The sequence below is a fragment of the Cavia porcellus genome, unplaced genomic scaffold (genome assembly GCF_034190915.1).
Source record: "Cavia porcellus strain 051 isolate PalLab524CR breed Dunkin Hartley unplaced genomic scaffold, mCavPor4.1 scaffold_2, whole genome shotgun sequence".
NCBI classification, from domain to species: domain Eukaryota; kingdom Metazoa; phylum Chordata; class Mammalia; order Rodentia; family Caviidae; genus Cavia; species Cavia porcellus.
This window is the reverse complement of record NW_026947485.1, coordinates 19,416,778-19,434,287: the sequence shown is the minus strand read 5'-3', so window position 1 is coordinate 19,434,287 and position 17,510 is coordinate 19,416,778. Positions and strand designations below refer to the sequence as shown.

At 34.7% G+C, this 17,510-nt stretch overlaps 1 protein-coding gene across 1 annotated transcript in view; it reads left to right on the top strand.

Annotated features, from left to right (window-relative positions):
• The window catches only part of Meox2 (mesenchyme homeobox 2), a 62,037-nt gene extending 45,684 nt beyond the window's left edge, over nucleotides 1–16,353 (top strand). Inside the window, exons 2-3 of the mRNA XM_003469843.5 lie at nucleotides 1,885–2,057; nucleotides 15,101–16,353. Coding sequence (XP_003469891.1) covers nucleotides 1,885–2,057; nucleotides 15,101–15,325 — 398 coding nt within the window. The 3' untranslated portion in view covers nucleotides 15,326–16,353. The remainder of the gene's footprint in view (nucleotides 1–1,884; nucleotides 2,058–15,100) is intronic.
• Nucleotides 16,354–17,510: the final 1,157 nt, after the last annotated feature.

The window sequence follows — 17,510 nt, the reverse complement described above, 5'->3', positions numbered from 1 at the left end:
AGAAATCATTTGGAATTTTTTTCAAGTCAAATGAGAGTAGTTGAAATGTCCTGTAATGTGAACTTTAGCAAATCTGTAGCTTCCAAATTGTGCAGGAAACTGCAGCTTCTACTAAGAGCCAGGTAGGTGGGCAATGTGTGAATAGAACTTATTGGAGAATGCAAACTTAATTAATTACATAGCGCACCTGGTTCCATTGGCTTCCGATAATCTGTAATCAACTGATGTGTGACATAGCAGCAAACACTTTTTGAATTGGATGAAGTCCCACCTGCCCTTCTAAGGTGGGGAGTCTGTCAGCATGGAGGTAAGTGACGAGCCCAGAAATGTGAGTGCATAAAGAGGAATTTTAAACATTGCCAGGACACCAGTCGGTGATCCATCAAGGGAAAGGAAAGCCAATTTGCCAAGATATTGATGCAAACCTATTGCTGCTGCTAGTAGACTAGAAAACTCGACATCTGTTCAGCACAGATTCTGGTAAGAGTCAAAACAAAAGTGTTTACATTAAAGTGCCTTGTCTAATGGATTTCCATTATGCAGAACCTTCTATGGTTTGACTTCTTTCAGGCAGACAGAAAGGAAAAGAACACTGATAAAACAAATAAAAATAGTTTTTTGTAACTTTGTACATAATGGACTATTACTGACTGCAAAAAATAAAGGTAGTTTAAAGCATCATTTATAAGTCATACCGTGTGATTAACTTTGTCAATTAAAATGTTACATTGTGACTTTTGACTATCCATAATTTTTTTGCATCATTATTCCTATTTGAGCTCATAGGAGAGTTATCATATTCTTACCTGATAAAGATATCAGGGTTCATATATACATGCTTAGAAATAATTAGAGGTTAGAAATAGGTCTCACAAGAGTACTAGCTTGAATTCTATCTTGATTATGTTGAAATTTCATAAAGGATAAATAGAAAATGATTTACAAGAGCTGATGGTGATTATTTTCCACTTGCTATATGCAGATTCTTTTCCTTTATAGATAAATATGCTGTTCTTTGGCGTATTAAGAATGTCTTTTAACCTACATCTCAGGAATATTGTAAGACTAAATACTGTATACTAATTTTGTTTTGGTCCCTGAGAAACAAAAGTGGAATGATACACTCCAAGTTATTATTTTTATTTTTACATTGCATTATAAAATTTGATTTTGTGAATCACTAATACCAAGTATTATACAATTTATGTTTATCACATATGTATTTAACAAAAATCATACTTTTAAACTGTTTATATTTTAAGTCCTATGAATATATTTTTATTTATAGATTCCACATTATATGAAGTATGATATACAATAAAAGCATAGTTCATGTCATCAAAGAAGTAATACATAATTAAAAATAAAATAGCCATTAAGTAATGCATACTTCTACATATGCTCAGTTTGAATTTACACTTTTATAGCTTAATTGCTAAACATTTGATTAAAAAGATACATGTATCAAATTGCTACCTTTTCAAAAAAAAAGAATTCTATATTCAGTAATACTTAGACCACAAGTATGCATGTTGGGCAAAAGTTTATGTCTAAATATGTTATTTCTTGAGGCTTTGGTCTATCTTGCTATAATACCATGTTAGGATCCCTCCTTTTGATCATATCTTATAAGAAGAAAATTGAACACTTCCCCAGTCAGGATGTCAGTTATCGAAAGACAGATACGGAGAATAATAAATATGTCTCATCCTATTGAAGTGAAATTAATCTTTATGTCTTTGCCCTCCATTTGTCCTCTGTCTAGCCCAAAACCTGGAAAAGTAGTTACTCACCGTCTATGAATGATATTATTGTCTGTGTTTTGAAGAAACATTATTAACACTAATCATGTTTTTTTTTTTTTTTATCTTTTATTTTTTGCAGACTCCCAGGAAGGAAATTATAAATCGGAAGTCAACAGCAAACCCAGGAAGGAAAGGACAGCTTTTACCAAAGAACAAATCAGAGAACTTGAAGCAGAATTTGCCCACCATAATTATTTGACCAGACTGAGGCGATATGAGATAGCAGTGAATCTAGACCTCACTGAAAGACAGGTATTGCTTTGAGTCAACAACATTCTTTCACCACTTTGAAACATCTCAATTTGTGATTCTTAAACATGAATGGGACGATGAGAATTACTTTATGATAGAGGTTTTATACGGCAAAATGACACAATTAAAGATAATATAATGAGTTTTGAAGGATGACTAGAATTATTGGGTTTAAGAGGGAATCTTTATTCTGTGGTAAGGACCCTCTACAGATTTTTTTGAAAGAATTGCTTTATTTAATGATGCTACTTAGGAATTTCATGTGCTTATATTTGAAAATCTTCTTTCTTGACAAAATGGAAGGTCAGCAATCCCAGGTTAGTTTCCCGTACTGCTCAGGATAGTTATGTTAGCGTGCAGCAATACATTAACCCTTAAACCTCAACGGAATAGCACAACAACAAAAAACTGCGTGATTTGCTTGCTCTTCATAAAAACTCTGTAAGTTCAGCGTTTTAAATAATCACTCACAGGCCCACTGTACCTCCCTGGCATCTATCTCCACATGTGGTGTCCCTGGCAGCCACAGGAGGCAGGAAAGAATTGGAAGTTTGTGCACTGACCTGCAAATGTTTTCACCTGGAAATGACCCATGTCACTTCCATTTATACGCTAATGCTCGGAAATGGTCAACTGCTGTGACTTCAGGGCAAAGAGGTGGGAAATGATGGGAGGCAATAGCACATAGATCACTGGAAATATTTCTGTCACCCTCCCCAAAGTACTTTTGAAATTGTATTGGTCTCAGTAATTCAAAATTCTAGTACTCACATGGAGACCACTGTGGAAGTATTAGTGATCTGTACAGTTCAAATGAGAAGATGCAAGCAATATTTTTAAAAGTAATTATATTTTAGTCCCTTTTTGATGACAAATGATTTGCTCCACAAGTACTCACAAGGTCTTTTTTTAGTCTCTGAACTGCGCTAGGAGAATGAAGCGTCCTGACAGCCAACTGTTGTTAATCTTTAGAAAAACATTCCTGAGAGGCAAATGCAAACATCCTTATGGACAGTGCCTATGATTGGCACTCTCAGGGCTAGAAGTTTCATTTCCCGTTTGACCATACTTACTTCCTCCAGGGGTCCACTGGAACCAGGGAAGTATCAATGGCATGTGGACAAATGTAACATAGTTTTTGAGGGAAAGCTATTTTATTCAATTTCTTAAATCAGCTTCTCTCTTTTCCTTTTTAGAATTCAACTTGGGTAGGATATCTCTGAGAAATGGAAATATACAGAGCAATACTTTTATGTGGTTTTCTTTATTGGCAGTTTATATTTTATTAAATATTATGACTAGCACCTACATTACAGAGCATAACATGTTCTTCCCGTGAACTTCACATACAAAGTTGCCTCTGTATAAGCACAGCATTTGGTGCAGTGGAGGCAACGTGCACAGTCTGCATCATCAGAAATCTGTTTGTCATTTATTTATTTTTAAATGAGAAGAGAAAAATAAGGAGGAGGAGAATTTACATCTCAGTCTGATTGTATAGAGACAGCAAACCGAAGGAAACACGGCCAAATCTTAATTAACACATGAAAGATGTAAGAGGCTAAGACTAATTCCGACCTGCAAAAAGAAAAGACAGAACAGCCTTGTGCTCTCAGCCAATGCCATTCTACAAAGTCAAAACTTCATGTTTGCTAATCTCAGAGTGGTCCAAGGTTAGCTCTCATTCTTTGGTCAAAGATCTGAGTGGGTGTAAGAATAGATTCCTTTTGGAAGATGTTCATGAAATCTGGTTTGAGAATTTTGAAGATATTCTGGCTATTTCTTCTTTCTTCCTCATGTACTTGTCATCCTTTGCAAAGAATTTTACTAGAAAATTTATACACATATGAAATTTATGTACATATATCCATGGGTGCACCTAATTTTTTAATATTTTTATTTTGTTTCAGTGTTTTGTAGTGCTGAAACAACCCCATATTGTTTGGACTGGGCTTTCCAGCCTTCCCTGCATCAGTTAGTGTATTAAAGCAGAGCTGACCATGCCTTCGCTAGGACAGCTGGTCTCTTCTACCTGGGGTTTTGTCTCTAAGTAGACTAGCCTGGGAGGCGTCAGAGGGTGCAAGACTCCAACAAGCAAGGGTGTTTTAAGCTTCTTTTTACATCATATTTGTTAAAGCTCCTTTTTCCAAAGTAAGTCATCAAATCAAACTTGATATTGATACAGAAGTCATTCGAAGGCATTCTTGAAATTATCTAACAAGAGCATCATAAGGAAATTTTAAAAAAGTGCACCAAAATAATGTTAGAGATAGTCAAGTTTTCAAACAATAGGAAATGCAATATTTTACTAAAGGTTTTCTTTTATTTAATAAGTCGCTGTTTCTGTCTTGCAAAGTAACATGAAAAGGAGATGGGTACATTGGAATCTAAACTCCTAATCAAGAGTAAATCTTAAGAGGACCATTATGTGTAGTCAGAAAATACCGATGTACTATGTAAAAAATCTGAATGAATAGCCAGGATTTGACTTTTGCAATTATACATTCTTAGAGAAATGATAAACTCCTTGAGGCACAAAATAGAAAATAAAAGTACCTGTTTTTTCTTCTACTGAGATTTATAAGCATAATCCATATGAAAGGATTTTTAGTATAAGCTATAAAACATAACCATCACCTAGAGGGGAAACAGAATTCAGTGCCAGGCACGTTGAATTACTTCGTTTGTAAAACAAATATTTGTTGAGCTAGGTGCTAGTAATAAAATCTTCTCAAAATAAGCTAAAGTGGATTCTGGAACTCACAGAAAGAGCAAAAATCGAACAAGTATTAATAGTCGCAATGAGTGTCCAGTGTCACAAGAGAGACCTCTAGAGAAAATGTTCTTGGTTGTCAAAGGCTAGTTTTATTCCTCTACTCTGCCTAGACAGTGTCTTAAAGTAAGAATTTTGAGGTTTTACTTTTATTTTCTAGGCCAAATTTTCTATGGTGAATTTATTGGGTGGGGACATGGTCTGCTTCAGTCATCAATTTTCCTGGTCCTGATGCTTTCATTCCCTCAGAATGCCAGGGTGTTTATCCCAGGCAAATATTTATTTTTTTTCTTAGAGGCTGGGCATTCAACATTTTAGACATAGTGTTGTAAAATGAATTCATTTAAATTAATTTTCTTTAAATTGAAATATAACTTCTCTTACCAGTTTTGGTTGATATTGAAAATATTATTGACTGCTGGCTAATAAAGAAAGGAAATTGAATTTTCACAGTTCTAGTCTGTGAAGTCCCAGGTCAGGCATTGGTGGATACCGAGTCTGATGCTGGTTTCACAGTGATCTTTTTACCATAACTTCCAAAAGTTGCAGGCGCTGGTAAGCTCTCACCCAACCTTTTTAGGAGGGCATTGAGCCCACTAACGGGGAATATACATTCATGAACTAATTTCTTCCAAACACTCCACTCTAGTGCCATCACCTTAGGGTTCAGATTTCAAATTTGGAATCTGATGCTACAATAGGTATACTAATAGCCATACCAGTTCTTTGATTTTGATCATGATTAGCTGTCATTTTAGAAATACTTGAGATATATTGAACCCTCAAGAATCACTCAGATTATCTTCCAATTCCTACTTGAAGAACAGTTGTAAAGTCTCTCTCTCTCTCTTCTGTCTCTGTCTCGGTCTCTTTGTGTCTCTCTGTCACACACAAACCCCACCCACACCCCCACACACCATCAGATCTACATTTCAGGCTTCCAAAATACAATGTTTCGGGAGTCTTTTGTAACCCCTTTTGTTGTCAACAATTCTCTTTGGACTTAAGAAACAGAAGAAAAGGAAAAAGACCAAAAAGGATACAATAAAATAATTCCATGTTGAGAAATAGGAATTACACAAAATTGTTTTATGTTAAATAATAATGAAGAATCTAGAATAATGCAGAAACTTTTATATAAAGCTGTTTAGTGAAGTTATCACTACAGTAATGTTCCAGCTGTAAATGTGCAATATTCACTTTACAACCTAATTTCATATACTCTTCGAGATGAATAGCTAGTAATTGGTAGTTGCCAGGACAGTTAGCACATTTTGCAGAATCCTACCATCACAAGGTATTCAGTCAGTTGTACAAACTGCTTCTGGCTTCTCTTTCCCATGGAGAAAAATTGGGAGAAAGGTGTTGCCAGATGTTTAGTAGTATTTCATAGAAAGGAGACAGCAGCTGTGCGTCTAAATAAAAGAAATGGTAAAATGGGTGCTTTTAGAGTTAAAATGGCCAAATGCAGAAAGAATAAGTGATATTTCCATTATATAAAACCTTTTCTATAAAGCTAATCAAGAGTGCTATGTGGCAGATCTGTCAGTTCTCTAAAATTACCGGAATAAACAGACTGAGTTCATGATATCTCTGCCAAGATAAATGGAAAATCCCACCTAGTTTGATCAAACTCCAGTAGGGGAAATGAGGCTCATTATTCTTTGTTTGTTACTCATAAATCATCAAATGGCTCAATGTCAAGTATTCTCAAAATAGCCATTCATATTTTTTTGCATCACTGTGAAGGACAATTATTTTTGTGCCAATATATTGTGATTTGTCTTTTACTTCACATTTGCATACAATTTTTCTTCTTCCCTGATCCAAGACTACCTACGTAGCCAGTGATTCTAGAACGTTCTTTTCTTTCCCTATTGATAACCAGTCATTATAACAGTAACAATACTGAGTAACAGCAAGGAGTTTTCTTTAATTCTTCAGGTTCCATTTTTAAAGATTAATTATGATTTAACTTCAACTGAGAAAGAGGAGATAAGAGAAGGTGTTACAAGAGAATAAATCTAAGTGTGCAATTAACAGATATATTTTTGATAATTCTGTTTAGAAATAAGCAATATATGTTGATAACATATGATGGATTCTAAAAGCTAGACTCAAAACTATCTCAAGTTCCTTAGGGTATATGAAAAATAACTTAAGATATACAGTAATAAACCAAGATCTGCCTGGAGTTAAAGTTTCAAGTTCTTCCTAAATTAATTTATAGAAATATAAGCTGTGTGTTAAAGTAAAAGAGAAATAAACAAATTATACCCAACCATTTAGAAATGTAAATTTTCAACTTGTAAATAACATATAAAAAGAAAAATGAGGTTTTACCCCTTTCAAACTACCTTTGAGAATGAGTCTATTTTCTTTTTAAATACTGTATTATTTTTCCTTATATTGATAGACATACAGGTACATAAACATCAGTCTATCTCTTTTTGTCCTTGTATTTCCAAATCTTCACATGAAAACTCAGTGATGCATTCAATACAGAATATATTTTGAACTTTGAGTCACTATATCAATTCTATTTTTTGCCATATATATATATATATATATATATATATATATATATGTATGAATGGGGTCTAAATGTAATAAATGAAGTGATTATGATAGTGAAATCTCATAAATATTTTGCTGAAGAACTTACACAATCAAAATATTAAAAAAAGTAGATTGAAACATAACCCTCCAGTAATCAGTGGTTCTTACATGTACAAGTGATGGGTTGCTTTGTTTTTCTCATTTTTTTTTTTTTTTAATCAGTACCAGGGATCGAACTCATGGCCACCCACTTGCAAGGCAGGCGCTTACGCCACTGAGCTAAATCCCCAACCCCTAGGTTGGTTTATTTCTAAGAGCCCCTGTGTTTATGTTTTACTTAGATGATGGTTAGAAGAAGCTGCTCCTCAAAACATTATAAATTGATGATAATATGTTGCTAATTATTGTTAAACATCACGGCATTGTTTAGTGGAAATGCGAAAATAGAAAGGCCATCATTCTATTGGCTTGAAATAATTTGCATAAGAGATGACAAGTTGTTGATCAGAGTACATAGAGTTTATGTCTTTAGGTATTTTATAGAGGAATAAAGTGATGAATTTAATTTTGATATTTTAACAGCTTTCTAATGTTATTTATTTTCCATATAGTTAAGTGAAGAGCTTGTCAGTTAAATAACTGTAAGACACATCTATTTTTAAAGTCTTTGTAAAAAAAATAAGATTACAAATAATGAATTTCATTGTAAATTAATGTTAAGGAAATAGGCCAATTGACTTGAATTTTTTCTGAGATGACAGCAAAGAAGATAATTATTAGCATTTACCACTACTATGGCATTTCTAAAAGGCCAAGTTAAAATGAATCAGTCCTCTAACCACCCCATTAAAGTGTACATAAATAAAATCTGTACACGTAGCAAAATGTTTCTCGAGCTATAGAGCTCCGCAGGGACTCGGGCTGAGAGGCAGCTGCAAGACTTCATTTAATGGAGTCTGTAAACATTGGTGCACTTCCTATTACTTTTTGGGAAATGGGAATTTGGTTTTAATATTAACATTTAATGGAGATGGGGTAATCTATAACATATCTTTAGGCTTTACTAGTATGTACACAGGATATTAAGAATTAAGAAGTTACTGAACTTCATGCTTGGTTTGGAAGAGTCTATTTAATTGGAGCACTCTTCAGAAAGCAGTAACTTTCCATCTCATGTCTGTGGGGTTGAACCCCAAAATGTGCGTGTGGGTAGAGTTTGCATGGGTGAGATGGAGATTTGGAACTGAACTCCATTCTGGAAATCTTTCTCATATAATCGCTACATATAGTACTGTGTAACAAAAGTACTCTTAGTAGAATTTGAAAAAAAATCCACTAACAACTTTGTTCATTTTTGAATGGTTACTTTGTCCTCATTTTCAAAAGAGTAACAGGATATATATATATATATATATATATATATATATATATATATATTATTAGCATGTACAAGTGTGCATAAGATTACATTTACCTGTAGAGAGTTTCATTTGCTGCCCATAAAAAGAATTATTTCCTATTCTTTATATTATTTGTTTAAGGATGGCAATACCCTATGTGTATTGTTTCTTCATGAACATGATAAATAATGAATTTTTGAGCATTAACAACTCTGATTGATTAGGCTTATAGATTAAAAACCCCGAAGTTTCTGAACTGAAAATTATGAAGACGGGAAAAGGATTTTCAGGTTGTTGGCGCTGGCCTAACTAAAGGTGAGAAGCAGCCCTACAAACAGGACATCAGTCGTTAGCAATGAAACATTTCCTAACCCCTCACACCCTACAAAATACAAACACCTTCCAACCCCGATACACTGCTGTGGAAACAACAGAGTCCACTAATGGACGCGTCCAGCACGCGTCTCAAAATTAGCTGAAGGATTCCTTCTTTTAATCAAATATAAATCTACACATTCAGACAAGACGATGCGGACACTTTCTGCCTCGTGTTTTTCATCCTTACCTTAAAGCAATCATGGTTCTAATTCTTCAGCTTGACTACTGACTTTGCCATTGAATTACTTTGGTGAGTCTTTCTAGCTTTAGGGGTTTATTCCATCAACTGCCATACCAGATATAATCACAGAGGAGGTAATGATCAAATCTGAAAATTGTATTTGTATGATTATTCTTTGCATGTTCTCACATCTGAACAATGTGGATAAATATTTGCCAGACAGTGTCTACAGTATTTCAAATGCCCAGATAAAAATGGAAACAGTTGGAATATTAAGTTTACAAATTCCAGATGCTTGGAGACATCTGCGTATGTCACCAAAATTTTCAGTTTTCATCCAGATGTTTGGTGTTATGTCTGCTTGTTTCCTCAAATGACAGACATTTGTCGTATTATATAAATATGGGTTATGGCATTATACAGATTGAAATGTTCATATAACTTTTTGTCGCTGTATACCTTACATATAATGCAGATCCATATTTTCTTTTTGTTACTTGTGATATATTTTGAATCCTGAAAGGAAATGTATTGTGAACTTATACACACAAATCTGTAATATAAATGACTAAGTTAAATGAGGATCTAAAAATCAGTATTTAGCCCATGATGTCAATTATTCTCCTTTAAAATATTTTTATAAACAAAAACAAAAATATGCCAGGTGCAGTGGTGTGTGTGTACCTGCTGGCCGAGGTAGACTGATTATAAATTTCAATCCCAGCTGGGCAATTTAGTGATTTAGTGAGACTCTGCCTCAAATTAAAAAAAAATAAATTAAATAATTAAAAACCAGGGATATTGTTCGTTGGGAAGGCTGTCCCCAGTACTTCAACAGAAAGGACAAAGATATGCCTTTCAGATTCTGATGTAAAATATTCAAGCAAGTTAATCATGATAAAATTTTACTGATGCTTCCTTCTTTAAAAAGACTTAAAGATGGGGTTATTATTATTATCATTATTATTTTCTTATTTAAAGAAAAACTGGTTCACCCAGCTACATCCTGTTGACTAACAAAGAGAAGGTGAGATTTCATCATTAAAAGATATTTTAAAAATCAAAGTCCATAACTGGGCAATTTAAATGCTAGCTATTACCAACAAGCTATTGTATATTTCAGTTATTCTTGTTAGGATGATTTTATTGAAAACTTTTATCTTTTTAATGCGATGACATTAAGAGGTTGTATTTTGGTTCATGTTATTTGATTTAATGAAAATAGCACAGATGCTTAGTATGAAGGTTTTAATTACACGTGAATTTTTAATCACAGTGTGACAATTTACTTTTGTATAGAGTTTTACCTTAGATCTAAGTTTGAAAAGGAAAATGCTATTAAAAGTCATTATTTCCAGCACTTTCTAAAAGGTTGCAGAAGACAACATTGATCTGAAGCACAAATAAGATAATAAAGTTTCAGAAAACTCACACATCATGGCCTGAGCATACAACTGGACATTTCAGTTGTGTGATAAGATGTAATGACTCCCTTTCTTAGAGCCTAGTGTTTTGTCCTGTGTTATTTAGATTTTAAAAAGCTCAGAAGGCACCAAGGGTCCTAGGAAAGGCAATGTGGGGCTATAGTAGCTTCGTGGCCACAGGGCCTGGGGATGCTGAGAACGGGGTTGTGTTGTTTGCCATCTCCTCTTCTGTGGGAGAATCACTCAGCAGCAGTTATTAAAGATATTCTGTAAAATGTGAAAATTTTATGAAGCTGTGTCTTTCACAGCTTATTATATATTTTAAAAAGCATCAGAAACAACCAGCCAAATTGCTATTTACAGGGCTCCCTTGTCTTAGTTTCATAAGTCTTAGGATAGAAAGCTTGTTTTTATTGTACACTTCTCGCTTTGACCCTCTCGTCTATGATCTAACACAACACCAAGTACTGGACATTCTGGTACATTTTAAATGTATCAATTAATAGGGCTCAAATCACCAAGGAAATGTGACATTGTTTTCAATCTATATGATTTATAAATATAAGTTTTTTAATGGAGTATATTTCCATAATTTCAAAAAGATTATTAGGATGCATTTCTTAAAAGGGAAATATATCAGGTATTTGTATAATTATGCTTTTAGTCATCTAATTTTTTAATTTAAATTTTTAATTTTAGTCATCTAATTTTTGTATTTTGAGACAAAGTGTTTCTGCGTAGTTGAGGCTGGCTTTGAACTCACAGAGATCCTCCTGCTTCAGCCTCTCAAATACTGGGACTGCAGACATGTACCATCATGGCTGGTGCCCTTAACCATGTTAAAAAAAAATACCTAACACAACCTATGTTTTTAATTCTATCTAGTGAAGCTGAATTGAAGTGATATTAAGTGAAAGTATAAAATTTCATTATTCATGAATCCATTGTGATGTTATTTTCCTACAGGCAATATTGATTTATAATCTAGATTAACTTTGTAGATTTTTATTTATTTGACAACACTGTGTTGCTAACAAATACCTTTTCCCAAAAAACCTTCCACCCATTATTCCAATGCAGTGCAATATTGCATAGCATATTTTAAAATCAATCAGGGTGACATGATTTCTGGATGTTTTCACTTTTTCTTCCGTTTCTTCGATGAGCCTAATACATGTTACTTGCTTTTTAGGTTTCATCAACTTCCAGTATCAAATATGTAATCTAACATTTAAAAAATTGTATAAGGCTTGAGAACTATTATATAATAACCAAGTGCTTTCATTTTGACATATGTGTATTGACCTGTACATAGTTATGGGTACGTCTATATGCATAGATGCATAGCTACTATTAACAATTCCACTGTCTTTTGTCAGTTTGTATTTAAAGATGATAAAATTCCACATGCTCAGCATAAAAAAAACCAAAATAGGTTATAGCATTACTAAAGCCAGTACCATGTCCTTACATTTTTCTCATTTTGAAATGTACATTTTGAACCGGAATTACAAAATTACTATATCCTTTCTCCTAGTAAAAGAAATAAGTGCGCATTTTAAGAGATCTCTTCCTCTCATTTTCCCAGGAAGATTATTTTGTCTGACTTTCAGCATTTGGTGACGACGACGATGATGATGATGATGATGGCTTATGTTTTCTTCCATCTGGAATTGTCAGAGAAAATAACCCTACAGAAATTCTTGAAGGGCTTATTATTCCAATATTACAAATATGAAAATTGGAGCAAAGAGGACTATAATTTTCTCAAATTCACACAAATACTCAGAAGCAAAGCCAAGAGTAGAACCCAGTTCATCATGTGGAACAGATCTCATGCAATGCGCTATGTCAAGCTTGCAAAGATAATTAAACTGAGTAGTAAAATTACCCAAATTATAGCACAGGAAAATAGTGTCGTATTTACAAAGCTAATTATATTGAGTAGGAAAATTACCTGAATGATAGCAATCATGTGGATGGAATTCACATTATATATATGTACATATATATATATATTTATATATATATATGATTTTATTTTATCCTGAGTGCCTTAAAAAACATTTGTGACATGTACATAGTACATCTTAATTCTTTTCCTTTGCAATTTCTATTCCTCCTTTCTTCCCTGCTTCTTCTAATTCTTGATCCCATGATTCCTCTTGTATAAGAATCTCTCTTTGAGTTTTCCTTTAATTCTTTTTTCCCCAGCCACTTTTCATCTCATTACCCTTTCTCTCTCTTTTTCTTTCTTTTTTCTTCCTTTCTTCCTTCCTCCCCCCTTCTTCCTTCTTTCCTTCCCTCCTCTTCCCTTCCCTTCTCCTTCCCCTGTGCCTTTTCTCTCTCCTTCCTCTTACACTGCGATTGAACCCAAGGTCTTCTCCCTGAACTACATTCTCAGCCACTTTTAAAAAAAAAAAAAAAATGTTTGAGTCAGGGTTTTGCTAAATTGCCTAGGCTGAGCTTAAAACTTGGAATCCCCCTGGCTTAGCTTTCCAGAGTTCTCAAATGACAAGCTTTATCAAGCTGGTTAAGATTTCTTTAAAAAGATATAAAAGAATTATCCATAGAATAATAATTGACAAATTTGAATATATTGAAATTTGTAGTCATCTAAAATTACTCTAAGGTAGAATAAACAGCATAATTGACAGAGTAGAGTCACTGAAAATTATTTAGTGTTCTGAACATAGTTTTGAAGGGTATGAGGAATAAGATCAAATTCTAAAAATCACTTAATGTAGAGCTATTTCACAAAGAAACAATGTCACAAAGGGCCAAAGCATATTAGAGACATTTTACTTCAGTAGCAATCAGGAAATGCAATACAGAGAGCTCACAGTTTTGATATGAGAAAAAATAGTTTCAAACATTGACAAAGATGTAGGTTGTTGAGAGATTTCAGGCACTACAATAGGCAGGGGAGTTAAGCTAACACATCTGTGGAAAACAAGTTTTCTAAATTACTGTGATAAAATTACTGTTCCTATACCATTTAATCACTGATGAATTTCTTTCATATATATCAGGAGACATTCTGGTACATGCGTAGCAGAATGTAAATGTAAGAATGTCTTCAGAAGAAGCATTTATAAAAGAGGGAAAACAGGAAGGAAATTAAATGTCTGGACAGTCTAAAGAAGAAACTTGGGATAATGAAACTCTGGAATAATATATAGCAGTAAAATGGAACACATCTTTTGTTAAGAACAATCCATTTTGGTAACTGTAAAAGAGAAATATTAAACTCTGTATATTCATGGGCATATTATTATTTTAAAAAGCTTTTGTATCTTCAGTTTGAGCTTCTAATAACTTTGGATGAGGTGTGCAAAAAAATAAGGTAAAAGGAACATACAGCTCATAATGAGAAATGCATTTTTAAAGGGTCAGCTTTCCCCTTGAATAAGATGCACTATCACTAATATTATTTTGGCTGTCAAATTGATGGTCATTAAATACTTTGTGTTTTGACCCTAAAATACACACATATATATTAAACCTATTAGGCAAATTCAATTAAACTTTCTGAAAGAAAATTTTGAAAGAGCTGATATAACTTCTACAGTGTAGAACCTGTGTATTAGCATTTAATGAATATAGAAGTTTTTTTCATGACTATATTTTTGGGAACTTATCCAACCCCATATTTGCAGAGTTAAGTTGATGTCCCACAGGCAGGAAGATAACAGTGTAGTTCTGCATAACAGAGGGTCGCTGTGGGGTGACAAGCTGAAGCAAAGCTCGGGAAGTGCCACAGAGCTGCGGAGGTGGGGCAGGTGGTCCTTGAAAGCTTGAGGACAGTTTGACCTATTTTCCATTTCATCACAGTTTAATTTGATGCAATCCCACTTAAACTGGGGAGCATCTGGCCCCTTTATCTAGAAGTAATGCCACCATAAGCCAGAGGACCCCTGTAATGACACAGGTGACTTTTCAGGTCCCACTGCTTCTCAGTAACAGCACAATGAGGGCTTTCCATGGGCTCAGGGATTGACACTCAGATGTCAAATCAAAGACCTCGGGATGGCAAGGGGGCTTCTGAGCTTGCCCAGTACTATCCATGCTCAGCTTCATAGGAAGTCTTCTGAGTTAGGGGGAGAGTTCTTTCCCTTTGTTTCTATTTTATAGAACCTGTAGAGACTATAAAACATAGTAGTTTCCAAGCCCCTTCTGAAGATTGCTAAATGTCAGGAACAGTGACTTGATTTAATTCCCCATTGTGAGCTGCTGCTCTCATCCCTCCTTGAACTGTTCTGCTCTGAGGACAGAGGGAGACACGGTGTCCTTGCACTCACTCTGGTGTGCTGTGTCCCCTGCTGCAGGTGAAGGTGTGGTTCCAGAACAGGAGGATGAAGTGGAAGAGGGTGAAGGGAGGCCAGCAGGGCGCTGCAGCTCGAGAGAAGGAACTGGTGAATGTGAAAAAGGGAACCCTGCTCCCATCCGAGCTCTCGGGGATCGGGGCCGCTGCCCTGCAGCAGACTGGGGACTCTCTAGCCAACGAAGACAGCCACGACAGTGACCACAGCTCGGAGCACGCGCACTTATGATACGCACGGAGAGGTCAGCTCCGTTCTCAGGAAAGAGACATGGTGATGGCAAGCCTTCCCCAGCGCGGTTTACACAGGGAGGACTGTGGCGGTGACGTGTAGTATCCTGAAGTGCAGGCGTCTGTTCTGCATGGTCTATAGAGGGTTTACAGCTGAGGGCCACTTCTCCAAGATGCCCCAACAGTGATGATGGAGGAGGAGGACTTGTTCTGAATATTTCCAAACTGTTTGGTTGTATGTATGGCAGTGAGCAGGTGTGTGTTTGCTTTTGCTTGCACTGAAAATTAAATTGCTATCAAGAATAAACCAAGAAATATTTTTTTTTCCCTGAACAGCCACAGTGCCTGAAATCACCAAGTGGATAAAAAAAAATATGTATTTTATCTCTGTATATATTACCTTTAAGCCATTTTTTCTGTCTTCACTAATTTTAGCATTGCATTCATACTAGTTGCAGAAAATAGGCTCTCACACTGACAACTAAAACCAGCTTTTTGTATTTTTTATATATTTTGTCATTCAGAGACAATCAGTATGTGTTTACCTGTGTTCAAGTAGAGAAAAATACAGTAGAGTCTGATAGGACATATGCTTGTACCACAGACAAAACAAATCTTATGTTGCATTTACTATCAACTGCTGCTAATACGTTATTATAAAACTAACCTAGCTCCTCAGTTCTTCCTATCTTATAGCTTGGAAAAAAGTTAGGATCATAGGCAAATCAATTACTTGCAGAAAGAGCTTTGTATGGCAGACATCGTCTGACTTTGTTTCTATAAAGTGTTAGCTGTTATGAATATGATTTGACTAATAAGGAAAAGCTTTCTTCCTGATTGGCAATGATGTCAGACAAGGGACAAAACAAACTCAGTTCCTTGAACAGACCAGTGCCAAAATGCTGAATGCCTTCAAATTAAATTCAGTCAAGGTGACATTATTTTTTCATATGTATGTATTCATGCAGAACAACAGTCTTTGTATTTTGTAAAAACAACTATGTTTAATAAATGATCCTTTGTAAATAATTTTGGTCTCTTCCTGTGATTTCTTTGATTTTAATTGATTTTCTTTTGTGGATCTAAGGAAGTTCCAAGTTATCCATTCTGATGTACATCTAGATGGGTATCACTTATGAATCATTTACATTCTTTTCATTGCTGAATTTTATTATGGTAGACAAATGAATTCTTAGGTAATCAAAGATCATCTCAGGAGGATAAAACTTCTGCCTAATTTACAACAAAGAAAATGCCATGTAGATTTATCATACTCTTTATGAACCAAAGATATAAGTAGGAGAAATTGTAGTATTATTCACCACAGGGAAGTAAAGAAAGTATAGATTTTCAAAGCTGTGTATAAAATACATGAATCTAATAGTTGTTTTAAGGTCAGAATGCTCTGAGTTTTGATGTGAAAGACTAAGTAAGCCGTGAGAATTCTCTGCTGAAGTGGATAACACTGGTAAGAAGAGGCAGCGATTATATTTCTGCATCTTGGGCCCTGCATGCTTGCATAGGCGCAAGGTGTCTGTTTTACTGTATTAGACCACTTCCATGCTATACACTGTAATGCTTGGAAATATTTCCAGCAGCCTCCTTCTCCCCAGTTTACCTGAAAGACAAATAGAGAAGAATCAAAACACGTTCCTGAAACCTCCTCACTGACCTGAGTTCATTTGCTTTCAAATGATTAAACCAACAGAAAAAAATCCAAGACTTTCATTTAGTCTAACATGATAGAGTACTCAAGAAATAAAAAGCAGTTGTATTGCTTGCATTACAAGTTCCTTTTTTGTGTAATAAAGTTTGTCACTGTAGTTAATAATGTTTCTGAAGTAACACTAGAGAGACACTAGGCACCTGAAAGCTTTCCAGACATAAAAACACATTGTTCTATCAATCACTGAATGAATACAAAGTACATTTTACTGATGACATCCACTTGGGTGGACTGAATTCTTTATGTAGGATACAATTTAAATTCAAAACAGCTTGACAAATTGGAGAAGTGGGAAGATATAAATCAAATTGGGTTCAATAGGGACAAAGTAGAATATAATTCATTTGGGCAGGAAAATAATTTCCAGTAATAACAGGAAAGGGCTGCTTAGGGATAGCTAAAGAGAGGGCTAATAAGAGTGAAAAGAAAAGACCAAGAATTTAGTGTGAGAGCAAACTGG